The sequence below is a fragment of the Podarcis cretensis genome (genome assembly GCF_951804945.1).
Source record: "Podarcis cretensis genome assembly, chromosome: 15".
Classification (NCBI taxonomy): Eukaryota; Metazoa; Chordata; class Lepidosauria; order Squamata; family Lacertidae; genus Podarcis; species Podarcis cretensis.
Window position 1 is genome coordinate 24,920,128 of NC_137185.1, and position 27,828 is coordinate 24,947,955.

General features: G+C 46.8%; 2 protein-coding genes across 4 annotated transcripts in view; one reads left to right on the forward strand and one right to left on the reverse strand.

Annotated features, from left to right (window-relative positions):
* Positions 1–27,828, reverse strand: part of NLRX1 (NLR family member X1) — a 307,093-nt gene that overhangs the window by 74,053 nt on the left and 205,212 nt on the right. The window lies entirely within an intron of this gene.
* On the forward strand, positions 4,196–13,512 carry C1QTNF5 (C1q and TNF related 5). 2 transcript variants are annotated; one of them, XM_079954860.1, is made up of 3 exons: positions 4,196–4,315; positions 10,051–10,282; positions 11,735–13,512. In XM_079954860.1, the coding sequence occupies exons 2-3, from the start codon at positions 10,063–10,065 to the stop codon at positions 12,250–12,252; spliced, it is 738 nt and encodes a 245-aa protein (XP_079810986.1). In that variant the 5' UTR covers positions 4,196–4,315; positions 10,051–10,062; the 3' UTR covers positions 12,253–13,512. The 2 variants fall into 2 exon arrangements, with proteins under 2 accessions (XP_079810986.1, XP_079810987.1); XM_079954861.1 differs by having other exon boundaries at positions 10,061–10,282.

The following is a 27,828-nucleotide window of genomic DNA, read 5'->3' on the forward strand; positions in this document are numbered from 1 at the left end:
AGAATTATTTGTCAAAGACAGCTGAATTTAGCATCCTCTATAAACCACACAAATCAAGCAAGACTTTTCCTTATTTTGCAAAATGCATTCCGTCTGTGCTCATCATGAGCGGGTGTGGGAAGAGACATGCAGAGCCCCGAATTCCTGTTCCTGGAACATTGCAAATCTTATTCAGCCACCCACGTGACTTGTGAGATTTCAGTGGGCTTTTATACATCTTAAGGACTAGGCGCTTGTTGCTGTTGTTTAATGAAAGCTGCCATTCTCAAGAAGCTGAATCCTCCATCCCAAACCACATCCTGTGAGTTTTCTGTGCTTGCATGTAATTGTCAAATGTGCCCAGCCCTTGCGGCAAAGCCCTGCTGAAAGTATTTCTTTCCAGAATACATCTGGTTTAATAATGATTATGCAAAGATTATGAAGACTTCAGAGTTGCCTCATTTGGAGATTGAGCTATTACAGCAGCTGAGGAGTGATTGAAACAACACAGAGAAAACTTCTGGGAGCTTCCAGTGTTCCTTGTAGCTGAAAGCGGATGCTTCAGACCTGTGGGTGATATGGAATTACTCTAGCTTGCCCCTCCAGCACCCCCAATAATTGACAGGACTGCACAATTTATTTGTTTGATCTTGGTGGAATGAAGTGGTAGTGTGGTAAAAAGACTGCCCTACTTCAGACTGCAGGTGGTGGCTGATCCCCTTAAAAAAATAATCCCCGAGCAAAAGAGGAGTGGAAAACAACCCACAAGAAAGCTAGTGTGTAAGGGAAAGAGCTTCATGTCTTCCTATGCTAGCTTTCCAGTTAAAAGGAGTTTATAATGCAAGGACTTTCCTACATACTTGTTATCCCTCCACCTGCACTCTGAAGTGGGCTTATTAGATTTAACCACTTGATTTCTCTTCTACCTCACGGCCAACAGTGTGGAGTAGAGGTGAGAATGCCAGACTAGGACCTGGGAGACCAGGGTTCAAATCCACACTCAGCCATGAAGCTCACTGGACGACCTCAGGCCAGTTGCTGACTCTCAGCCTAACCTACCTCACAGGGTCGTTGTGATTATAAAAATGGAGAGGAGGAGGGAGAACCATGCATCCTCTTCCAGCCCTACTTGGAAATGCTAGGGATTGAATTTAGGACCTTCTACACGCACAGCAGGTGCCCTGCCACTGAGCTTCAGCCCTCCCTGCAGAAACCACTGTCCCTGGTACTGCAGCATTTCAGGCTTCAGTTGAGAGGATACACAAGTTCTTGGATTCCTGTCATCAGGAATTCCCCACCCACAGAAAACTGGCACGTCAGCCAAAGAGATCTAGCCTCACTTTTCACACTTGTGTGCAATTGTTTTGAAAGAGCATTTGAACCTGTTAAAAAGTCCAACCTGCAACTAAATGGTCCTAGGAGCTCTGTACCACCCATGTGTGAATTACTTCACCTTCCATTCCATCCCTGCGCAGCAGCCTCTGAGATCATCGGAGCCCAGCTTAAATCTGGGAAGCATCACCCCAAGACAAGGGAGGAGTTTCTACGGAAGGGAGCTGGCGGCAGCAGCGTCTGTGAAACCAATCTGGGAGCAACGCCCATCCAGCTGCTGCTGCTGCTGTCAAAGCAGAAAAATGCTCAGGGTGCCAAGTCCCGTCCATCAAACTCTGCAAACAAGTTGTGGGTGGGATTCGTGCCTGTGTTTGGGCATGTACACTTGGGCATGTACCAGAGGGAGCAGAGAATCAGTTCCCACCCTTTCTCTCTATCATAATACTAGAATGAAAGAAAGCTGAACAACGCAAGGTTCCAGATGGACGAGTGGAAGGATTTGGTCACACAGGAATCTGCTATCCCAAGAGGCAGCGATGGCCAGCCAAAAAAGCTGAGACAAATTCATGGAGGTTCAGGCTTACCTGGGGGCTTATAGCCGCAATGGCGACTTCTCAGGGTCAGAGGCAGTGATCCTCCAACTACCTGTTTGCTAGGCATCACAAGGGTGGTGGTGTGATGCTGTGGTGCTCAGCTCCTGGCTTTTAGGCTTCCCATAAGCATCCTGCCAGAGCAGGATGCTGGACCAAACGGGCCTCTGGTCGGATTCACCAGGAGCATGGGGAGCCATGCTTGGTTTAATCTAGGTCAGTGTTGATCACGCAAACTGGCAGCAGCTCTCTGGAGTTTCAGGCAGAGAGCCTTGCCCAACTCTGACTGGGGATTTCAGGGATTGAACCATGCTGGTTTGCATGCAGCCATGGGTAAGTAAGTTTGCAAGGTGCCTCCTGCATCCCTTCTCTGGTAAAGGTAAAGGTAAAGGGACCCCTGACCATTAGGTCCAGTCGTGGCCAACTCTGGGGTTGCCGCGCTCATCTCGCTTTATTGGCTGAGGGAGCCGGCATACAGCTTCTGGGTCATGTGGCCAGCATGACTAAGCCACTTCTGGTGAACCAGAGCAGCACACGGAAATGCAGTTTACCTTCCTGCCAGAGTGGTACCTATTTATCTACTTGTACTTTGAGTGCTTTCAAACTGCTAGGTTGGCAGGAGCAGGGACCGAGCAACAGGAGCTCACCCCGTCGCAGGGATTCAAACTGCCGACCTTCTGACCGGCAAGTCCTAGGCCCTGTGGTTTAACCCACAGCGCCACCCGCGTCCCCCTTCTCTGGTAGACATGGATTATAAGATGTGCCCAGCATAAGCATTTCCCAAAGGGCTTGGTTTACCCAGACAGCAGTATAAAATGCACATTGATCAAGCGACATATGTTATCACGCAGCATCCTTATCTTATATTCTAATAGCAAGCTCAAATGGAGGGGGAGCCTTTAGGTAGCCAAAGCCACACACACACACCCCACATGAAGGAAGTACTGCATGAGCAGGCTTAGGGAACCCCCCAAGGGTTGCAGATATCCTGGCTGGGACCAGTTGTAGTCCAAAACATCTGGTTGGCACCAGGTTGTGGGAAGCTACTGTACACTCACTCCTATGCTTCTGCCTGGTTGGAAAATATTCTGTAATGTTTTGTTGACTCCCAGCTTTTAAAACACGTTACGTATCCTGTCTGTTAATGTTACTTTCTTCTTTTCTTCAAGAGGAGAGTAGCAGAGCTCAGCCTGGCCTCAAAGCCACTCCTGGATGCTTCTCTAATGTTAGATTCATATGGAGAAGAGAGTTATTGTTAAGTGATGAGCAGCAGGCACTCTGTACATGCCCAAAGACACTTCTTTTCCTGTGATGAGCTCTGGCAGAAAATAAGCTCTAGTGCCTGCTCAAGGTAAAAAAAAACCAAAATGATGGGCAGAGTGGAAATGGAACCACAAACCCACTTCTTCTTGGATTGTGTACAGTATTTCTGTCTCAACCTTTAGCCAAAAGGGGTGTCGGAGCAGCTTACAAAAATCAGTTATAATATGGTCCTGACCTTAGGTTCACAATCTGAAAAGATGTGACGCAAGAGGAAAATGGGAATAGGAGGGAGGAGGCAAAAACCAAGCTCAGGCACAAGTTCTTAAAAGTGACAGCCCACGTCAGTGAAAGTCCTGGCTGTTTCGCGTTTGATGAAATGGGTTTCCTTGCCTTTCATCCCGCCATTGCTTTTATGAGGGTGAAGGTGCTTCCTTGGAAATATAGAGAACATTTATTTACACCCCACCTTGCAGGCATGGCCAAACTTGGCGCTCCAGCTGTTTTGGGACTACAGTTCCCATCATCCCTGACCGCTGGTCCTCTTAGCTAGGGATAATGGGAGTTGTAGTCCCAAAACAGCAGGAGGGCCAAGTTTGGCCATACCTGCAAGCAGCTCAAGGCGGTGCACCTGCTTCTCCCTGCTCCTCATTCTCCCCGCACAACCACCCTGCGAGGTAGGCCAGGCTAAGAGGCAAGGTGGACTGGCCCAAGCTCACCCAGTGAGCCTCCAGGGCTGAGTGGGGGATTTGAACCCGGATCCCCCGGTCTCACCCCCACCCCACCCCCCCACTCTGACCCCTTCTCCGCCGCCCTGCCGGCTCCTGACTCTTCCTCCTCCCTCCCCTCCCGCCTTCCTCTCCCCTCTGCCCCATCCCAGAGATGCCCGTCCCTGGGAGCGCCTCTGCCTCCGACGCGCTTCCCCGCTTTGCCTGTAGCTCTTGGCTCCGCTCTGCAACTCTCCGGTTTCCATCGGAGTTGGGGAGGAGGGAGAGAGGGGAGGGAGAGAGGAGGGTGGGGAGGGGGGAAAGAAGGCCGGCCGGCGGAGCTGGCTTGCGGCCTCCTTCGCCAGAGTAAGCGGTCCTCCTTCTTCCCCAAGCAGTCCGGAGCGCCAGCTTGCCAGCCCAGCCCCAGAGCGCCGCCGCCGCCGCTGCGTGAGTATAGCAGATTCACGCGGGCTGGTGGGCAAGGGAGGCTGGGCAACGGGTTCCCAACTTGCCTGCTTGGAGCTGCCGTTTCTCCCGACTTTGCTGACACCACCTTGCTTTTGTTTTGGGACCGACGCGATCCCTTTAGAAGATCACCCGGGAGTTGGGAAATGCCTAGCGGGAGAAGATTTAGCTTTCTTTGGGATTGATTTTAATCCGAGCCACCCAAAAGCCTTGCCCAAAAAAATGCACTGGAAGAAAGAGCTGCTTTCTTGGGGAAATTGTAATAAAATTGGCCAAAGTTTGTGGCTTTTAAAAAAGAATGGCCTGATCTAACACCACTAAAGGGGGGGGGGGTCTGGATTCCAATTTTGAGTTAGTCTGGTTTTTAATTTGAGTATTCATTCTGATTTGTTCCACAATGGTGAGCCTAATTTGCTTGTGGGGTGTTTATACATCTTCCCATGAATTAGCTGTTCATCCCACATTTTTCCATGCATTTTCCCATCACTTTCTCAGCCACCAAAAGTCTGGATTGGTTGTTTTTTTAAAAGTGGATTTGTTGCTCCAGGGGAAGAGAGTGCTGTATTCTACTTGAATTGCGCAAACCTAGATTTCCTGGGGTGCTCTTGAAGCCTTCCTGCAAAATAACATACAGGATACGCCCAGAGGAGCATTACAGAATTTGAACTCGGGCCATTACAGAATTTGAACTCGGGTCTCCTGGTCCTAACCAAACACTATCTGCTAGGTCACTCTGACTCTTGGGAAGGTGTGGGAATGAGGGGCTTTGATTGCTGCAAGTGCCCCACAGTTTGGAAAGAAAATCAACCGTTCTGGACTGATATTCACTATTATATCTCACGCACATTATATGCAAAAGTTATTGCTGCTTGCAATCCACAGGTAGGAGACTAATACTAAAAGTCAGTAGTGAAACTTGGTTTTTGCTGAATGCTTAAAAGGGCCTTGTGCCCTTTATTCTCAGTAATCATTGCAACAGTCCTGCTAAGTTGGCCTGTTTTATTAACCCCATTTTGCAATCTGTTGTAGATCAGACAGACCAGTAGAGATCCTAGAGCCGTGAAGATAGAACTATATGCCAATGGCTCATTTTTATGCCTATATTAGTACAGTTGCATGCCACCCCAATCTGAGCTATGCGAGATTCCAGGGACACCAGGAATTACCCAGGGTTTGTTTCCTCAGAATGAGGAACAGCAGAGACATTTATCTTTTTGATATATTTACACATATATACAACCTGAGCCTGGGTGTGTGGGGTGTTAGGGGGAGGGTAGTACCTTTGCTGGGGGGTACCCCACCCTGCACTCAGCTCTCACTTGTGGTTCCTAGAAGCTGTGAGCATGTGATATTAGCCATACCCTGGGAATGGCTTTGGCTGGCTAGCTAAACCATGTGAGGGTACCTGCTGGGTCTCTAACCCTCTGTGAGTTAGGGACTTCCCCTGCATGCAAAGACAGGCTCTGGCAGATTGAGCAGACAAGACCAATAGTCTCTTGACCAATGGTCAAGAAAGTGGTTTCTCCACATGCTTTAGGGGGAAGGGGCAGATGGGGCTCGTCAACCCAGAAACATAGCACATCTAGCAGATGGAAAACTCTGGTCCTCCACTGCCTTGCTGGATATATTTGGAAGAAGAACCCTACCCAAATCTGGAGACCCTAAGCCACTTGGATGCTGCCTTGTGCACCTCCTTCTGGCAACTACTGCAGCCAAGCTGATGCCAAACGTCTTGCTCTGCTTTCCTGTGGACCCCACCAACGATGCCAAGAGTCTTATTGTCTGGGCAGTTCAGGAGCTCTGTACACACTGCCCAGGCTTGCACCCCAAGGAGGTCACTTCAGTGCTGATAATGCAGCAGTTTGACTTCACCCACACACCCTGGCTAGTTATAGCAGAGCTTAAGAAATACAGGGACTAGGCTCCCCAAAGAATATCCTTCTTTTTTCTCTTCTTTGGTAATCATTTGTAGCCAAGTAAGATTGTCTTCCATGAACACGGTCTTAACAGTGAGTCTGTAAGTGACTGTGGAGGCCAATTCTGGATGTCCTTCCACACTGGGGACATAGGTTCCCGGATGGGAGTGGGTCATAGTGAGGGTTTGCCAAACGTGCCTTCCTCTTAGCATATTTCTCCCTTTCATCCTGAGTCTGAGTGTGTTCAAAGTCCACAGCACCTTTGGTAAAGGCTGTTCTCCAATTGGAGCACTCACAGGCCAGTGTTTCCCAATTGTTGGTGTTTATACTACATTTTTATGGGACGTGGGTGGCGCTGTGGGTTAAACCACAGAGCCTAAGACTTGCCGATCAGAAGGTTGGCGGTTCGAATCCCCGCAACGGGGTGAGCTCCCGTTGCTCGGTCCCAGCTCCTGCCAACCTAGCAGTTCGAAAGCACGTCAAAGTGCAAGTAGATAAATAGGTACCGCTCCGGTGGGAAGGTAAACGGCGTTTCCGTGCACTGCTCTGGTTCGCCAGAAGCAGCTTAGTCATGCTGGCCACATGACCCGGAAGCTATACGCCAGCTCCCTCGGCCGGTAAAGCGAGATGAGCGCCGCAACCCCAGAGTCGGCCACGACTGGACCTAAGGGTCCCTTTATCTTTATACTGCATTTTTAAAGATTTGCCTTGAGAGAGCCTTTAAACCTCTTTTGTTGACCACCAGCATTACGCTTTCCATTTTTAAGTTTGGGATAGAGTAGATGCATTGGAAGACGATAATCAGGCATCTGAACAACATGACGAGTCTTCAGCCAGTTTATGCTGAAGAATCGTTGCTTCGACACTCACCCCACTACACCCCCAATCCTCACCAGGCTCAGGCAATGCTGAAAGAATGTAAAGCATTGAGATTTTGGATGGGTTTGCTGCATTCCAGTCCTGTTAGCTATGGCTAAATCCCAAAGCTGAAACTTATAGGAGCTCTTAAGACAACCTGGACTCTTGTAAAAAGTGGCAAAAGATGGCAGGGGCAGGAGGGAGAGGGGAAGAAAAGAGAAAGGAAAGGAGAAATAGATGAGCAAATTGTCAGACCAGGCTGGCTGGCAGGCAGAAGGAGGGCAAAACCAGGACAAAAGTTCACAGGCTGATTCTGTGGTTTGAAGGCTGCATTGCGTGCCCAGCTGGCTCCTGGCATCAGTCGTGCCTCTACAGGACTAGCCTCTTGAGAGGCTCTGGCTTCTTTCCTCTGACTCCATGGGAGGCGAAAGGAGCGTGACATCCCAGGCGGTTGCTTAAGAGCCAGTTGACATTTCCTCCTCTCTCTGTCTCTCTTCCTGCTGCCCCCATCGCTCACCGCAAAATACACAAAATGCAGCTTAGGAAAGCCAGAGAATTCTGAGCCATCTGAGGCTCCAAACTGTTCCAAGGGAATCATATGCATTAATGGATTTAGGTTGCACAATTGCTAGTCTTACAGTTGGATTAGGGTGTAAAGGCTCCCTGGGAGAACAACCATGGAGGTGGGTGTCTAAGAGGCAATACTCTGCTCTGGTTTTGCTGGAGGTCTTCTAACTTTTCATGAAACGGTTGCTGCGAACAATTTCTGCGAGGAGAGGTGGAATGCTAACCTGAATAAAAACCAGTTGGACCTGGAATCTTAACTGCAGGTCTGTGGGATGAGGGTGGTGAGATAAAGGCACTCTGCACATGCTCAGTGGCACCATCTTTCAAATTAAACCAGCTGGAACGTTGTGTGGATTAAACAAAGATGGGGAGAACCATGTACACCATCTTGTGTTCCTTGGAGGTGGGATAGCAATATAATAAATGGATAATAATAAATACTCTGACTGACTAAAACTCTGGAAATCTAATGCACCAGGGAACAACATAAAATCATAGGGAGCTACTTTAGACTGAGTTGCACCCTTGATCCATCAAGCTCTGTTCTATCCACACAGATTGGCCGTGGCTCTCCAGGGTTTCAGACTGTGGACATTCCCAGTCCTACTTGGGAATGCAAGGATTGAACCCCACAGACTTTCTGCATGCAGAGCAGGTGCTCTCCCACTGAGCTGGAGCCCTTTCCCTGCTCAGTCTAGTCTAGGCCAAGCATTCTAGCTTAGTTCTTTCCAGCTGCACTTCTTCCTATTGGCAGTGATTTTTTTTTTTTGTTTGTTTGTTTTAACTATGTGAGAGAACATAAAAAGAGCCCAGCTACTGGGTCTGATCAAAGACCCATCTATGTAACTGGCACCATCCTCGCAGAGACCAATCAGAAGCCGGTGGGGGACCCGTAAGCAGGGCCCTAGGGCAACAGCACTCTCCCCCGCTTGTGATTCCCAGGAACTGCTATTCAGAGGCTACTGAATACCAAACCAATCATACTGCAGACAGTACATAGGCATCACAACTAGTAGCTACTGGTAGTCTTGAATTTGTCTTTTAAAGCCATCCAGTTGGCAACTATCACTGCCTCTTCTGGAGAGGGGGGGGGGAATCAACAGTTTAACTACAGGTGAGACTCAGAAAATTAGAATATTGTGGAAAAGTTCATTTATTTCAGTAATTCAACTTAAAAGGTGAAACTAATATATGAGATAGACTCATGACATGCAAAGCGAGATATGTCAAGCCTTTACAGTATTTGTTATAATTGTGATGATCATGGTGTACAGCTGATGAAAACCCCAAATTAACAATCTCAGGAAATTAGAATATTAAATGGAATCAGCCAAACAAGGACTGCAAATAGAGCAATATTGGACCTCTGAGAAGTTGAAGCATGCATATGTACTCAGTACTTGGTTTGGGCCCCTTTTGCATCAATTACTGCCTCAGTGCGAAGTGGCATGGATGCTATCAGTCTGTGGCACTGCTGAGGTGTTATGGAAGACCAGAATGCTTCAAAAGGAGCCTTCAGCTCTTTTGCATTGCTCAGTCTCATGTCTCTCATCTTTCTCTTGGCAATGCCCCATAGATTCTCTATGGGGTTCAGGTCAGGCAAGTTTGCTGGCCAATCAAGCAGAGTAATCCCATGGGCACTGAACCATGGGTACTTTTGGCAGTGTGGGCAGGTGCCAAAGTCCTGCTGGAAAATGAGGTCAGCATCCCCATATAGCTCGTCTACGGAAGGAAGCATGAAGTGCTCCAAAATCTCCTGGTAGACAGCTGCATTGATTGACCCTGGACTTAATGAAGCACAGTGGACCAACACCAGCTGATTACATGGCTCCCCAAATCAAGACAGACTGTGGAAACTTCACACTGGACTTCAAGCATCTGGCATTATGTGCCTCCCCATTCTTCCTCCCAACTCTGGGTCCTTGGTTTACAAATGAGATGCAAAAGCTGCTCTCATCAGAAAAGAGATCTGCATGCTTCTACTTCTCAGAGGTGCTCTATTTGCAGTCCTTGTTTTGCTGATTTCATTTAATATTCTAAATATTCACAATTATAACAAATAAAGGGTTGCCATATCTCGCTTTGCATGCCATGAGTCTATCTCATATATTAGTTTCACCTTTTAAGTTGAATTACTGAAATAAATGAACTTTTCCACAATATTCTAATTTTTCAAGTTTCACCTGTAGTTACCTAGGGCGAGTAGGAATTTCATGCAGGTGACCATTCAAGGAAGGTTTACTAAACTTGGTCCTTTGGAGGCATAAATGCATTGGATTAGGTAAGCTATAAAAAATAATAATTTGTGGACCTATTTGCAAAAAACCACTTCTCCGAGACCCTTTGGAGGAATCTGACAAACTCCTCTCTCTGTAGACCCCCCCAGAAATGGAGCACACCGTCTACCTCTTCCTCTTCCTGCTTACATTGACCACAGACTCTGTCCAGATTGAGGACAATAAGATCCCCAGCCTTTGCGCTGGGCACCCTGGAATTCCAGGCACCCCCGGGATCCATGGTAATCAAGGCCTGCCAGGCAGAGATGGGCGTGATGGGCGTGACGGAGCAGCAGGGACGCCGGGAGAAAAGGGCGAAGTTGGTCCACCAGGTAAGGGCACCTCTGCCTTAGGAGGATCTCAAAGGCCTTCCTGGTGCCTGAAGGAAAACTTTTGGCCTTTAGATGCAGATGAGGCAGGTTGGGGAAGCCAGGAGAGCACTGTTATTTCCAGGTCCATTTCTGTCATGCTAAGCAAGCTAATTCTGCAGAAGCCCTGAAGTGGGTAATTCCAGCATTATTGTCTCACAGTGTATTGGGGGAAGGAGTCCACTCTGTTGAGTTATCAACTCTATAGAGCAGGGCCAGCCTGTCTGGTGACCCATTTTTGTCTGTGTGGACAGCCAGCTGGCTTTCAGAGCTATGCAAGCCCCAACCATCAGCAGCTGGGCACGGCTAAAATGGCCTCACAAGACAAATGGGGATGCCTGGCGGAAGTAATAAGGCCTGTGGACTGAAAGTTCCTCACCCCTCTGAGGGAAATGAGGTCATTTAAATTAAGACCCAAACTTCTAACTATTGTAGTCGCCACAAGCAAGACAAGGGGATAGCTGGTTTTTTGCTTTCTACTGAGTTCTCTCTTTTCTGTCAATTAATTTTTATTGCTTTTCCAAAAAAAATCAACAAATTAACATCAAATTAATTCAAATTTAATACAAATTTGAAAGTGGACTTCCCACCCCGCTATCTTGATGTTTCTCTTCCCTTCCTTACTCGCTGCTCAATGTTACATAATTTCCTAATTCCATTTCAAGAGAAGAGTAAGATAAAAAAGAAGAAAAAGTTAGCAAAAGATGCAAGCGAAGAACTTCCGATTTCCCATCTGCCAGTAATAGAAAATGTATGTGTGCATATGTGCATATATATATATATATATATATACACACACACACATACATACATACAGTGGTACCTCTGTTTTTGAAGGTCTCCGTTGCTGAACATTTCAGTTTTCAAACGCTGTAAACCCAGAAGTAAATGCTTCGGTTTTCAAACGCTCCTGGGAAGTCAAACCAGAAATGTGGCTCCCATATTGAGTTTTCCGTATTGAGTTTTCCGTACTGACTTTTTGGTTTTCAAACATTTCAGAACTCGAACGGTCTTCTGGAACAGATTATGTTCGAAAACCGAGTTACCACTGTATATAAAATCACCCTCAGTCCATGCAAAAAATAATAATATTTAAAACCTTGAGTCCATGCAAACATCCATCTTCCCCACTTTCTGGTAAGCAATTTCTTTAAAGTCAGGGTGCCTCAGAATCATTTGTTCCTTTTCCCTACGAAAAGTCCAAGACAGGTTCCATAATTATTAATAAATGTTAGCCATCTGTTTCTTTTAATTTCACCTCTACTAATTCCTGCCACCATTACTCCATATTGCAGGGTATTAAATTCTTCCACCCATATCCACATTCCTCTGTGGCGAAAACACATCAGATCCATCTTTCATTCTCAAACATATCCTAACACTGTCCTTGGTTGTTGTTGTTTTCATTCCGTAAAGGAGCAGTGGGCCCCACAGGGGAAAGAGGCAACCCTGGTCTCAATGGGTTTCCCGGAGAGAAAGGGGCGCCTGGGGAGTGCGCAGTGGCCCCCCGCTCAGCCTTCAGCGCCAAGCGCTCCGAGTCTCGCAGCCCTCCCTTGGCCGACCAGCCGATCGTCTTCGACGTGGTTCTGGTCAACGAGCAAGGACATTACGACGGCAACACGGGGAAGTTCCTCTGCGAGATTCCGGGACTGTACTACTTTGCCGTCCATGCCACCGTCTACCGCATGAGCCTCCAGTTCGACATTATGAAGAATGGCAAGTCAGTGGCCTCCTTCTTCCAGTTCTACGGCAACTGGCCCAAGCCCACATCGCTGTCCGGTGGCACCCTGGTGCGGCTGGAGCCGGAGGATGAAGTCTGGGTGCAGGTCGGGGTAGGGGACTACCTTGGCTTCTACTCCAGCATCAAGACAGATAGCACTTTCACAGGATTCCTGGTCTACTCCTACTGGCAAAACTCTCCCGTCTTTGCCTGAGAGACGACTTACCCCTCTCCACCACACGATTTGCGAAGGACTCCCTTTCTTGGCTCTGCCACAGCTGTCATCCGTGGGGATACCTGTGGCCCTTCTTAACCCGAGGGGTGCGGCGCCCCTTTAGCTAATGCCTGTAAAAGGGTTGTAGGTTCTTCCCAGAAGGTGTCTGACAAACCCTCAGCCCAGGGTCAGGATAGCTGTGCAGCAGAGAAGTTAAGTGACCTTTGTAGCGCACTAGCAAACAGTGTACTCCTTGCGGAGTAGATTTACTTTCTATATCTATACACATACATACTTAGGGCTGTGCCCTGCTTGCTTCGCTTGCCAGCCCCATCTATCCCTTTGGTAACCACCCTGCCCAACATCAGATGTCAAATGACAACATGACTTTTAGAAGACATCTGAAGGCAGCCCCATAGAGGGAAGTTTTTAATGTCTGATGTTTTGTTGTGTTTTTATATTTTGCTGGAAGCTGCCCAGAATGGCTGGGGAAACCCAGTCAGAAGAGTGGCATGTTAATACAGTGGTAACTCGGGTTAAGAACTTAATTCGTTCTGGAGGTCCGTTCTTAACCTGAAACTGTTCTTAACCTGAAGCACCACTTTAGCTAATGGGGCTTCCTGCTGCCGCCATGCCGCTGGAGCACGATTTCTGTTCTCATCCTGAAGCAAAGTTCTTTACCTGAGGTAATATTTCTGGGTTAGCGGAGTCTGTAACCTGTAGCGTATGTAACCCGAGGTACTGCTGTAATAAAATTATTATTATTGTTATTATTATCTGACCAACCACCCTCCCTTTACACCCCCTTGTCCTCGCCTCGCAGCTCGCCTGAACCTCCACACCCTTTTAAAGGAGGAGGGAGGCACAGTTGACTGAACGACTCTATGAAGCGCCTCTCTTTCCTCTGTCAAACCTCACAGCAGACATGTTTGACGGAGGTCAGCCAGGAGCCATTCAAGAGCTTGCCTGGGCTACCCTGTCATTTCTCGTGCTGCAGCTGACGTGGCCATCTGTCGGCGGTCCTGTGAACTGCAAAGCATGACATTCAGTCCTTTTGTTTGTTTATAGGGAGACAGGCCACCCTTCCCTACAGTTCCTCAGAAGCAGTCCAACTGGTAGGGGCTGGTGTATTTCTGCAGCTGCTCCTCTCCCTGTCAAAGGGGAAGGAGGGTCCAGAGCAAGATCACTAGGATCAAACCCCTATTAAACCATGAAATCAATCTTAACTCGTATGTGGCATTTAGGGTGGGTGGTATCTGGTTTTCAAAATTGCAGCTAAACCTCATGATATACCAGCGGAGCTGGCAGAGTTAGCAGGGGCTGCAGGAATCAAGAGAAGCATTGGCTGGCTTCATGATTTTCCCCACATTATGATTTTTGCATAGCACACACACACACACACACACACACACACACACACACATTTTGTTTCCCGATATATTCCCAGGTCAAAAATGATGAAACCAATATTGCAATGTGGACTTCAAACCGGTTTTGAACGATATATTGATATCACCTAGCCCTAATGGCACTGCAGAGAGAAATTAGAGTAATTGCACAAATGAAAAATGCCACAGAAGGAATTATTTAAAAACAACAGTACAGTGGTCCCTCTGGTTAAGAGCGCTTCAGGTTATGAACACTTCAGGTTACAAGCTCCGTTAACCCGGAAGTAGCTGCTCCTGGCTGCGAACTTTGCCCCAGGATGTGAATGGAAATCACGCGCCAGAGGCACGCGCACAACACGAGGCCCCATTAGTGAAAGCACGCCTCAGCATAAGAACGGTTTCAGCTTAAGAACAGACCTCTGGAACGAATTAAGTTTGTAACCAGAGGTACCACTATGACAGTATGAATGGGTCATTTAGAACCTGTTAGAAGGTTCCAACAGCCACTACGGGCAGCCACAGATCCAGAGTCTTCTTGTGCAACATTCCCAGCAATGAAAGGGGCCCATCACTGCTCACTCATTTATTTTTAACCTAAGAAGGACTGGAAATCAAGGCTCTGGCTGTGTCGTTTTCCATCTGGTAGGAAAAGAGCCTTTTTCCTATTGGGTAGCCTAGAGCAAGATAAAGGTTGCAAGCTGACTGCTCTGCTCACAGCCCAACTGCAGAGAATATATATCAGAAAGGGTGCACAAATTCTCATTCATGGACCAAGCAGCAGTAAAAAGTTTAGCATAGATGTTATAGATGTGTGGCATGAGGTATCCACTAGGGGGCTCCCTGAGCCCAAAGTTTAAAAAGTTTGCTGGCCAAGTTAATTAACCCTAGAATGGATTTTGTTTGTAAGATTGTTTCACGCATGACATTTCTTTTTTCCTACATGGAAATTTGAGTTTGTTAGTCTATTATTCCTGTATGCAAAGGATGTGTGTATGCATATATTCACTCTTTTGTTCTTAGTCTTCCAAAGTGTTTTAAATGTAATGAAAAGATTTGGGTGCGGTTTTATATCTCTGTATGGCGGGGTGAGTATCAGTGTTTGGAGAGATCTTTTTTACTGGTAGAAAGCATTTTGGAGGGAGGTGTTGCAATGTTTTTCCCGACTCCTGCTCCTCAACATTTTACAGCAGCCCAATAAAGAGAAAATAAGTGGGTGACATCCCGCCCGCCGCATTAAACAGAGTTAAAGAGAGCAAAACTTCATCCGTTTCAATTCTTGTATACTAGAAATTAAAGAACCTATTGATTCATTCCCTGTCTTTGAACTGATGAATTCATCAATTTAACCTCTGAGCCAGATTTCATATAGTTATTCCTTCAACGTGGACCTATCTTTGGATGTTGGAGGCTGTATAAGTGATTTTAAAAGGTACCATAAGGATATAGTCAGGTATTTTAAACGATTTCCACTGTTGTGCTATAGCGATCCTGGCAGCATCCGTGTCAAAAGTTCATTTTGGTGAAATGTCTTCATAGTGCCTGTCCATGTATTTAGTAGGAATAACTGGGTAGTTATCTGAATATGTGTTTTAATAATCTTTTAAATCTCCTAATAAATTTCAATCCAGAATGACGCAACCTGTGGGCATTCCCACCAGAGATGGGGGAAAGTTCAATTATTCCCTCAACCTGCCTGATGAATGGTTTATTGGAATTTGGCATAGTTGAATGGGGATGTGATACTGTCATTGATGAATATACTAACTCAATGCAAATAGGCCAGTGCTCAACAGGACCCAATATCCTGATGACCAACTTCCTGTAATGCTTCTTCTGAATCTGAGCTGGGGAAACTGCAGCCAATGGTGTATATGCAGCCCTCAGCCTAATTTCAAGAGGTGCAGCCTATTGCAGAAGCCCTTGATGGACTTGCTGCGTAGCTCGAGACTCTTAATCCCAGGGTTGTGGGTTCAAGTCCCACGTTGGGTGAAAGATTCCTGCATTGCGGGGGGTTGTGCTAGATGACCCTCATGGCCCCCTCCAACTCTGCAGTTCTATCATTCTGTGTCTGGGGGGCAGAGAGCAAGGCAGCCTGAGTTCTGTGGTTATCTACAAGTGACCCCCAAACCCATTTATCCGTGCCAAGTGTTGTCCACAGAAAGCAATGTGTGCGGATAGCCACAGCTCAGCCTTTCCTACAGGGCTGTGACAGGGACTGGGGCCGGTCAGCTTGCCTTCTCTGGTCCCAGATTCTCCAGTGTGAGAACAGTGACCCAATTTGGAAGAAAGGTCCTTTATTTTTAGCACGGGGAAGGAAGCACGCTTTCTGCATTCTTGCCCAAAATAGGCCTTGTTGCACTCATTTTCCCTAATGTCTCTGGACTGCTCCCAGCTGCAGAACTTTCCCAGTGTCCAAGCAAGCTGCAAACGTCCTGGTCTCACCTGGAGGCTCCAAGGACACTGGAAAGAAGGAATCCTGTCGGTTTCCGCCAGCACCTGTGTCCGGGTGGTACCAAAGCAATTTCTGCCAAGCTAAGCCAAGAGGTTTGATTTGATTGGACTTGGGGGGGGGCAGGGTTTTTCAAGGCCATTTACACAGGACTTGGTTTGAGGCTGAGGGATAGATATATAGGGGAACACAAATAATTCTACCAAAAGCAGACCTTAGAGAGGAATGGGAGATGTGGAGCTTCAGGCTGACCTGGAGCGATCTCAGTTTTTACCAGCGCTGACCCCGACCTCCCTGCTCAGAGAAAGCATCACCCGGGTCAACGCTGACGACAGACATCTGTTGCAAATGACGCTTGGGCTGTAAAGCCAGAGCCTGGGGCTGTGTCAGCCATGTAACAAAGACACGCTGTGTCCTGCATCTTGCAATGGGACTGCAGCAGCATCGCGAGCCAATATTTTCCTGTTTTCCCCACTCAGCTGTGAAGAGGGCTGTGGGATCTGGAGCAAAAGGAGGATATCCAGTTTCATAGCTTCCCTGGATTTTGTTTATTTTTTATGGGAACAATTGCTGGGGGGGGGACACACAATGGCCCGCTATAATTGTGCAAACATACATTTCCTGGCATGCATTTAAATGCCTCCTGCAATATACTGGTAGCACCCTATGCTTTGCTTGGCAGCTGCCCAGGGTCTTAGTAATAAGAATCTTAAGAAGAACTTGCTAGGTCAGGCCAATGGCCCATCTAGTGCAGCATTCTCTTCTCGTCCAATGGGAAACCCTCAATGTGACCTGAGGACAACAGTAGCAGTGTCCCCACTTGAAATTCCCAGCAACTAGCATTCAGAGATATCCTGCCTCCAAGAGTGAAGGTAGAAGCTAGCCATTGTAGCTAGTCAGATGGTCTGTCCATCTGGTGCAGGTGGCGCTGTGGTCTAAACCACTGAGCCTCTTGGGCTTGCCGATCGGAAGGTTGGCAGTTCGAATCTCTGCAACAGAGTGAGCTCCTGTTGCTCTGGCCCAGCTCCTGCCAACCTAGCAGTTCGAAAGCACGCCGGTGCAAGTAGATAAATAGGTACCACTGCAGTGGGAAGGTAAATGACGTTTCCATGCGCTCCGGTCTCCATCACAGTGTTCCATTGCGCCAGTAGCGGTTTAGTCACGCTGCCCACAGGATCCGGAAAGCTATCTGTGGACAAACACCGGCTCCCTTGGCCTGAAAGTGAGATGAGCACCGCAACCCCATAGTCGCTTTTGACTGGACATAACCATCCAGGCATCCTTTATCTTTACCTTTTTACGTGTCCTCTCACCTGCTGCCTGGAGGTGCCAGGTAAGATCTCTCCACCCCACTGTCTCAAACTGATGGGGAGAGGGATAGCATTGAGTCTACAGATCATGCAGAATGAGGTTGAGAGAAACTCAGTCTCCCAAGCAAAAGTAAACTGCCTCTGTCCTTATCTCTGCTAGTAGCCATTGATAGTCTCCTCCACGCTCCATGTATATTTATCCTAACGTCTTGTGGAGCTGAATTTCGTAAGATAATGAAGCACTCAGTAAAATGCACTTCCTTTTCATCTTTCTCAGGCATGCCAACAATCCATTTCCTTTGATGATGGCGGGTTGTACTGCTCCTTTTATGTGAGAGAAAGAGAATAATCTCTTTCTGTTCTTTCCTCTTTGTCACTTGCAACGATTTTGGAAATGACTTCTCAAGCCCTCTCGCCAAATGGAGAACATTCAGGGATGTTTGTTTCATACCCGCCCCCTATCCCTCACCCTGGTGCCCAAGCTTCTTTCCTGGAAGGAGATTAAATTATTGCTGACTGAATGTTTTGATTTGATCTGTTTTTCCTAAGCGGAGATGTTCGCCCAGCAACTAAGTGAATCCACCGATCAATGCTTGGCCTGGCTTTGCTCTGCGAAGGACACTTTCCCTATTGTTATTTTTTCTCACTTCACAATCATTTTTCTTGCGGTTGCGACTGGTATAGCCTCCTTCCCACCCAAGATTCACTTGCCTAACGCTGCTCACTCTGCATACAAAAGGGTTTCAAGAGCTAATTGACCCAGTTATTGCAACAGGGATTACATATATCTGCCCCAATACCGTTATGAGCACAAATCACCATGAATGCACAATTGACAACCAAGATGGTGACGGGTCTGGAAGCCAAGCCTGATGAGGAACAGTTGAAGGAGCTGGGTATGTTTAGCATGGAGAAGACTGAGAGATAATATGATAGCCATCTTCAAATATCTGAAGGGCTGTCACATGGGAGATGTAGCAATCTTGTTTTCTCCTGCTCTGGACGGAAGGACTCGAACCAACAGAGTCAAGTTACAAGAAAGGAGATTCCGACTAAACTTCAGGAAGAACTTATTATTATTATTATTATTATTATTATTATTAATCAAATTTGTATACTGTCCTATACCCGCAGGTCTCACAAAAACACAGTATAAAAACACAAAATAGATAATCAAAATATAAACAAGAATAATCCAATAAACCACCCACCTCAACACATTTTAAAAGGGCATTGGATGTCAATTAGCCAAAGGCCTGGTTAAAGAGGAATGTTTTTGCCTGGTGCCTAAAGGTGCATAATGAAGGCACCAGCCAAACCTCCCTGGGGAGAGCATGGGGAGCCCACCACAGAGAAGGCCACCTTCTGAACCTCAAATGGAGGAGGCACGCAAAAGAAAGGCCTCAGAAACTGATCTCAGGGTTCAGAGGTTCAAATGGAAAGAGGGTTTCTCACAGAAACAGCTATTTGACAGTGTAGCTGGCACCCTTGGAAGGAGGTGGTCTCTCCTTCGGGAAGGTTTTTAAGCAGAGGTTGGGTGGCCAGGGATTGTCTAGCTGTGATTCCTGCATTGAAAGGGTTGGACTAGGTGACTCTCAGGGTCCCTTCCAGATCTACAATTCTATTATTCTAAAAAAAGAACACAGGGAGGTCCCTAAATAAGAAACTTCTTTTCCTGAAAAATTTCACCAACCTCTCAGTCTAGGTAAAGGTAAAAGGTAAAGGACCCCTGGATGGTTAAGTCCAGCTGAATGTGACTATGTGGTGTGGCACTCATCTCTCTTTTCAGGCAGAGGGAGCCGGCGTTTGTCCACAGACAGTTTTCCAGGTCATGTGGCCAGCATGACTAAACCGCTTCTGGCGCAACGGAACACCGTGAAGGAAACCAGAGCGCATGGAAAGGCCGTTTACCTTCCCTCCACAGCAGTACCTATTTATCTACTTGCACTGGTGTGCTTTCGAACTGCTAGGTTGGCAGAAGCTGGGACACAGCAACAGGAGCTCACTCCGTCACGGGGATTCGAACTGCCAACCTTCCGATCGGCAAGCCCAAGAGGCTCCATGCTTTAGACCACAACTCCACCCGTGTCAGTCTAATGACCCCTTGGACAGCCAAACAACGTAAAAGAAAAATCAGCAGACTGCACTTAGATGGGTGCAGATGTTGGCTTTGAGTTGCATATGGCTGCCCTAAGCCCCTGCCCTAGTCTCCTTTTCCCCAGCCTTGGAGGCCACTACAGCCTTAGCAGAAGCACAAGGAAGCTAAGCTGTATGTTTACACCCATGTGCTGCTTTGGAAATGACTTTGACTCCTTGCCTTAAGCCTAATGGCTCAGCTGCCTGATGTCTGGCTGCTCATTAACTCATTTCCTAGCTTGCGGTTGGATTGGGGGTCCGCTTAATTTATACATAGAGGGACACCTGGGGGGAAGCCCCAGCCAGTCCATAGGGAATCCTTCTCTGCGGTCCATCTCCAACTGGCTAATGGGGGGGGGGGAATTAACAGGGGAAATCACCGTCCTCATTAAAGTTGTCGTCTGATCTTACCCCCCATAGCACTGGGCTCAGATTCGGCCAGACAAAGGAGGCAGATGTGGGGAGCAGGGGGGAGAAAGAGACAGGCTTAAGGGGGATAAATCAGTCTTTGGTTTAGCTCACATCAAAGGGAGCTTTTCCAATAACATGGGGAGGGAGGTTGAGATCAAGGGATGGGGAAAGATACCTCCAAGGCTACTGCTGGCATCCTTATTTCTGGACTCAAAATCATAGATTTGTAGAGTCCAGCCCTCTGCGATGCAGAAATCTTTTGCCCAATCTTTTGCTCAAACCCATGACTTTGAGATTAAGAGTCTCACACTCTGCCAACAGTCTCAGGTCTCTGAGGAAGTTGCCTGTCTGCCAACACATCACAACCAGGGAAGGATCCCAACCTCTCTAGAAAGGCTGTCCTCATATTTTTAATGCTGAAAAACAGCTAGTATGGAAACAGTCCACTTTAACAAAAAGTGAAATACTTGTGGTTATGTTATATTCATATCGTAAATGTATTTTCAACCTCTCTTGCATCCCAGAATCAGATTACAAGTCAGCTTAAATGTAAGATAAAGGGACCCCTGACCATTAGGTCCAGTCGTGGCCGACTCTAGGGTTGTGGCACTCATCTCGCTTTACTGGCTGAGGGAGCTGGCGTACAGCTTCTGGGTCATGTGGCCAGCATGACTAAGCCGCTTCTGGCGAACCAGAGCAGCGCATGGAAACACCGTTTACCTTCCCGCTGGAGCAGTACCTATTTATCTACTTGCACTTTGACGTGCTTTCGAACTGCTAGGTTGGCAATTTAAATGTAGAAACAAATAAATGCAGAATTATGAAACAGTTCGAACAAAAAAAAAAAAAAACAAGGTAAGAAGCAAGCAGACTTATGCATCCTAAAATCACCTATGGAGTCAGCCATGGAACATTTTCATATCCACCATCTGTTAACTGCATCCCTTGAATGCCTAGGCAAACACAGGGGGGTGTCTTTACCTGGTGCCAGTCATGTTTCCAGGGGGGAGTGTTTTCCACAATTGGGGTACCACCACAGAGAAGGCCTTAGCCCAGGGGTTCCCAAGCTGTGGTCCATGAACCACAGGTGGTCTATGAGCTTGGTTCAGGTGGTCTGCAGCATGTCTGTAAAAATTCAATTAAAAATTGTACCGCTTGTAGCACAGCACATTACAGTTCACAGAACTGTAGAATTGTAGAGTTGGCAGGTACCCACAAGGGTCATCTAGTCCAGCCCCCTGCACCACATGTTGCCAGAACAGGCAGAGAAACCAGGACACACAGCAATTTTCAAGTGGTCTATGGGGGGGGGGAATGTTTGGGAACCATGGCCCTAGCCTGTGTCACCGTAAAATGTATCTCACCCAGTGATGAAGCCATGAGATTGCCCCCACCCCAAACTTAGAAAATGCTGTGCCTCCCCCCAATGTAGCCTCAAACTTGGGTCCCCAGACGTTCTTGGACTACACCTACCATCATCCCCGACCATGGTCCTGCTAGCTGAGAATGATGGGAGTTGTAGTCCGACAACATCTGGGGACTCAAGGCTACCTTAGTGTTCAACAGGCATGGCCAAACTTAGCCCTCCAACTGTTTTAGGACTACAATTCCCATCATCCCTGACCACTGGTCCTGTTAGCTGGAGGGCCAAGTTTGGCTATGCCTGTTTTAAGATGTCAAGGAGATGAAGAACTACACAACTTTTGGAAGAAATCTGAAGGCAGCACTGTATCAGGAAGTTTTTGACATTTTTTTATTTTATATATTGTACTGGAAGCCTCCCAGAGTGGCTGTGGGCCCGAATGGGCAGTGGATGATGATGATGATGATGATGATGATGATGATGATGATTGAGCACTGGTGATAGCTAAGGAGGGCTCTCAGCTTTTCCTGTTGAGGAAAAAACCCTAAAACGTAAGGCTACATGACACATAGCCCTTTTTGTTCTAGATGAAGTTGCCTTTTTCTCTATGCGTAACAGCTAAGCAGTGTGTAAACTGCACTGCCTATGGGTTACACCACAATGCAGGAGGCCACATCATTCTGCTTTCTCTGGTGCACAGAACATCACAATGAGTTTTAGCAAGGGGAGGGCTGTGGGACCTTTATGAGCTTTTGGGAATTGCATCCTTCTCTTCATGGGCCAGACTTTGGAGAACCACATTCTTGAATCACAAGTGTCACAAGTTGCCTCGGGTGCAATCCTGTATGCCCTTGCTTCTGTCTGACTGGTGGGACAGTCATGGCTGAGCAACAGAAGGGACCTCGGTCAACAGTGAGCATCATTATCCATTCATCCAGCCTTCTCCTCGCCCCCAGAATTGAGTGAGTCATTTGTTCCCCATCGCAGTAACGATTCATTTGTGTCAAAGTCATATGAACAGCCACAATCCATTTCTCCTTCCTCCCTTTTTTGCTTCGTTTAGAAATGAGAAGCTTCTGGGTTGGTGCATCTTTTACCCTTCAGGTTCACAAAAACATGTTATTGGGTTTCTCCTCCACACTTTCCACTTTCCGTATTCCCAGAACCCTCAATAAGTAAGTTTACAGAGTTCTTTGGGTATGCCATACACCTTATGCATGTGACCAGGGCGTGCGCAACACTGAGAGGAGAAACTTACATTGGGAAAATAATGTAGGGAAAAGAGTTAAACCACCGCAGTTCTATTCTGAATTTCTTGTGTTCCCTCCTTCCCTGTTGTTGTTTTTTACTTCTTCTTCTTAAAGGGGGATTCTCATCAGGTACATCTTGAACCTTGTCCACTTGTCCACTTGCCCCTTGATCCATGTTTCCTACCCTGCTGGTTCTTGGAATTGTGCCCTTTTGGCGAGTAACATGGCGAGCTCTGGGAAGTCCAAGCAGGGATCGTCATGGAAGAGATGGATTTTGTTTGGTCCGTGCCACTTGGAGGAGTTGCGCATGAGCGGTTGCCAAATCAGATAACGGCACATTGTTTTGAAGCTCTTCTTACAGTCCCTTGTTCCCACCAGTTTTAAGAAGATATGAAGAAGAAAAATTCCACTGAGACTAGAGCTTTTTTGAGGCGAGTTTATAAATAGAGCATGATTAGGAGGCATGGAGAGAAGCAAAACTATCTGTACGTGAGATCTAAACTCCATTCCCCACCATCTCCACAATGTGCTCTCCAGCTGGGCAGGAAAGAGGAATGTGTTCTGAACATGGACGGAAATGGCTTTATAGAACAAATGAAGAGAGGAAGCATTTTTCCAGATTACCCTTACTTAGACCACATTTCCCTGAGGATCTAAGGGTGGCCGTGTAGATCTCTTGATTTGCTGTCATGGCGACTGAACCAAATATTGAATGATTTGTGCCCACCTACCCTCATGTTGCAATATATGAGAGAGCTCCTTCACACATTGTCAAATGCTTTTTTATAGCCACTAGGTGATGAACATGCATGCAGGAAAGAATACAATCACTCTGCCTGAATCAGCATTTTGTGTTGCGTTTACAAGGGGAAATTATTCCTGGCCGGGAAAGTTTGCACAAATCAAAATATTGGCAAGCTCCTAAACTAACGTCCCACCCGAAATGCTTCTGCATCGTGATGTCACATGTGGAATATCAATAGAAAGGCCACTCCACTCAATCCATTAGAGCAGACCTTCAGTTACCCTGTTCCTTTTGCCTCTGGGACAACACAGGAAGATACTTTTGAACAGGTCAGACAATTTATAAATGTAGCCCAGTATGGCCTACTATAACTGGCAGTGCCAGTGGCTGTCCAAGATTTCAGCCAGAGCTCCTTCCCATCACCTGCTTGCTTGATTCTTTCAGAGATGCCAGTGTCTAGGGGGTGTCTCTTGCTTTTCATGGCTCCAGGGGGCAGTTTCCTCACGTTCAGGTCAGGCAGTGGGAGAAACAGAGAGAGAAGAAACTTCCAGGACAAAATCACTCCCAACAGCCCTGCCGTGTGCAAACTGTATGGGTAGGGAGAAAATACCAGGGTGGAAGAGCAACATTGGTCATGTGCATTACAAGATACAAATGTGCGCTGATCTACAGATAAACTCCTTGCTGGGGGTTTTGTGTGTTTTTTTGCTCCTTCGGAGCTTTCAAGGGAACAGCTGCTCTCCAACCAGACTGGCTTTATCTGATTCTTCTATCACAGAGACATATTTCTGTGTACACGAGCAGAAGCTGGCCTAAGCCACACTGGCTCAAGGACCAGACTGGATATACCATTCTTACTACCGTCTAATAGGGAATTATGATGTCAGTCTCTGCTTCACTTTCCTGCTGGCATAAGCAATGGTGCTCTTTCATGGCACTTTGGAACAGGGGTGCCCAATTCCACCTACTGTTAGGACTCCAAGTCCCATCATCCCTGACCATGGGCTATGCTCGCTGCAGCTGATGGGAGCTGGAGTCCAAGAACATATGGCGATTGCAAGGTCGGTGTAGCCTGCTGTGATGTGTCCCGAGATTTTCTTGGTTTTTTCCCCCCCTCAAGGGTTTCTTAGCTTATCGTGTTCCCTCTCACGGAGCTGGGCTAATGATTCTGTGTGGATAAACGAGACCTGCTGTCTCTCTCAGCCCTTCTTGTCTTTCCTTAGGAAATTTCCACATAGCTGCTATCTCAGCACCAGATCACCACATGCACATGGCTGTGTAAGGAATATGCATGTGTGCGTAATTGTTTTGAAAGGGCAAACCTTTGTCCCATCACAAACAGCTAATGAATTATCTCTGATGTGTGAACAAGATATATCGTGAAGGGTTTTTTTTAATGGTGCTCAGTTCTATTTTTTTAAAGCAACAACTTTGACCCCAGTATTTTAAAAATATATATTCTGTACATATCTGAAGTTGTGTTTTTTTTTAAAAAAAAAAAATCCTGTGGTTGCAATATTTGGGTTTTCATATAGCTTTGTCTTTATTTCAGCAAGGACTGGAGTAACAGAAAACAAAGAAGCTATGGAGAGAAGGGTAAAACTGGAAAGGAAGGAGGAAAGAGACCCCCTCAGCCATCACCTCACAGCGAGAGAGGAATTGATGAGACAAGGCAGCAAACCCCACTCCATCAGTTCCTCTTCTCCCTGAGCTCTTTCCAGTCAAGCTAGTTATTCTGAGAACTTTTGAGATTTTTAAGGTCTGGGCCATGCATAGGCAAACTCGGCCCTCCAGCTTTTTTGAGACGACAATTCCCATCATCCCTGACCACTGGTCCTGTTAGCTAGGGATGATGGGAGTTGTAGTCCCAAAACATCTGGAGGGCCGAGTTTGCCTATGCCTGGTCTGGGCTTTCTTTCTTTCTTCTTTCCTCCTTATCCCCTTTTCCTTTTGGGTTCTGTCTTTCAGATAGCAAGCAAGCCTGATGTCAGGGACTGTCTTGCCTGTTACTGATCTTTATGTAAGAAACTTTTCAGCTGGTAAAAACGTTTCCATTCCTTTTGTAAAACCACAATGCCCGTCTGCATCAGGTTTCTGTACTCTGCATTGCCATTGCGATTTATTCTTCACATCACACCAGAATAAGGGGAAATCCCACCTCCACAGCTTGCACATTAAAAAAAAAATTCTGAAAGCATGAGACATAGCAACTTTGAATATTTTTTGTTAAAGGTGGTGTTCTAAGGAAGCCTAATTATGCACCAGTTGCAATATAAATCTCCTTAAACAATCCAGTCTTTTGTGCTTTCGCCACAGTGCCATTCACCCCTTGGAATTATTCATTTTCAGATGCCCATCTAGATCCCTCATTACTGGACATCCAAAAGCAGGTGGTGGCTGTTTTCACTCTATTTCAGAAACCATTTCCTAAGAGGCAGTTAGTCCCATTTTTTGCCCTACTGAGTATATTGTTTTTATTGTCACTTTTATTGTCACTGGTTTAAGCCAGTCTTCCCCTCAAGCCTTCTAGATGTTTTGGACTACAATTCCTATCTTCCCTGGTCACTGACTAGGGCTGATGGGAGTTTGAGTCCAACAACATCTGGAGGGTACCGCGTTGGGTAAGGCTGAGAAGGGAGTACTTTATCAATAGGAACATAAAGGTAAAGGGACCCCTGACCATTAGGTCCAGTCGTGACCGACTCTGGGGTTGCGGCACTCATCTTGCTTTATTGGCCGAGGGAGCCGGCGTACAGCTTCCAGGTCATGTGGCCAGCATGACTAAGCCGCTTCTGGCGAACCAGAGCAGCGCACAGAAACGCCATTTATCTTCCCACCACAGCGGTACCTATTTATCTACTTGCACTTTGACGTGCTTTCAAATGGCTAAGTTGGCAGGAGCAGGGACCGAGCAACGGGAGCTCACCCCATCGTGGGGATTCGAACCGCCGACCTTCTGATCAGCAAGTCCTAGGCTCTGTGGTTTAACCCACAGCGCCACCCGCGTCCCTTCATAATAACATAGGAAGGCATCATATACCGAGTTAAGCACTGGTCCACCTGGCTCAGTATTGTCTACACTGACCGGCAGCAGCTCTCCGGGGTCAAGAGTCTTTCCCAGCTCGACTAGATGCCAGAGACTGAACCTGGGACTTTCTGCATGGAAAGCTGTTACTCTTGACACTGAAGTACATCCATTCCACTTGCTTGTCTCCCCGACAGCCATTTCTTCCCTCCCAAGCTGCTAAACCCTTAGATCTGATCTAGGTGAACATTTTCTATTGCAAATACTCACCTGGAATCATGTAACATGGGAGAAAAATAGCCAGCAGGAAAAGCATTATTTACATCCTCTGCATGAAAAGACAAAATCACAGCCAGCTGTGGCTGCTTTTCAGTTATGAAAAGCTGATGCCTCCTTACATGTTTCTGTGTGTAATGTCCACCACCCCAGACTCCTTTGGGAGGAAAAGTGGGTAGAAATTCAATAAACAGAATAAATAAAAATGAGTAACTTGCCCCTGAGCTATAAAAGTATGCCACTTGTCTTTCAGCCTCGGCCCATTCACTCACCCCATCCTCTGAAATTTTGGAACAATGATACCAACCTGATTTAAAGGGTTGTTGCATCATCCCACCACATCTGCAAAGCACTTTGAACACTCTTTTAAGTATTCATTGTTATTATCGATTGCAAATTGCTTTTACTGTTATTAACAGAAAAACAGCTCATTCATAATATATGTTAACACCACTATCATCACCCCAGGTGCATTCTTTAAATTCTTAATCAGCATTTTCCCAGCTTGCTCTGGAAACCCATCCAGCTACCTCTCTCATCCTACAGTGGAGGATTCCAGGGTGAGAGAGTCACTTGATTTAGGTTTCGCTTTCTTGGCTGAACTTCGTGAAGGGAATCATAGTGGCTGCCAGAGACCACAACGATCTGGCCTGGCAAGATTCCAGCTGTGCCTCAAAAGGGACTTTCCTTTGCAGAAGTGGTTGCTAGAATTTAACTCACAGCAGCCCCAAGTCAGAATGCAGATAAGGAGCCAACCTCATCGGACTGAAGGATTAAATCTAGAGGTGGAAAATACCGACTGCAGAACGTTACCCAAGATAAGACTTGCCCTCAATGAGTTCTGGACCTCATTCATTTAGACTTTCGCACATAAGCTGGTATATTATGTAGAAAATGCTACCCAAGTGATATGTTTTAAATTACTCGTCCTCAAAGTTGGGGGAAATAAAAGTGTGGTTGCATTGCCTGTGGAAAGCAACGAAGGTTTCATTTCAACTGTATCATGTAGCTGGGGAACTGAAGCTGAGATAATAACTTACCTAAGGCCACTTAGTGGCTCTGTGTGGGATTTGTATCCAGTTTCTTCAGTTCCACCAGAGCCACTAGGCTCCTTTGGTGACACGTCAGCCCAGAAAACATAAATGGAATAAATGGAATAAACAAAAAGGAGAGGCCTCGAGTGCCTTCCTTTTTTAATAAAATTGTTTATAAAGAACAGTGGG

Coding starts and splice junctions, on each gene's coding strand:
- C1QTNF5 (XM_079954860.1), top strand. CDS start 10,063: ATGGAGCACACCGTCTACCTCTTCCTCTTCCTGCTTACATTGACCACA. Junction 10,283..11,734: donor GGGCGAAGTTGGTCCACCAG/GTAAGGGCACCT, acceptor CATTCCGTAAAG/GAGCAGTGGGCCCCACAGGG.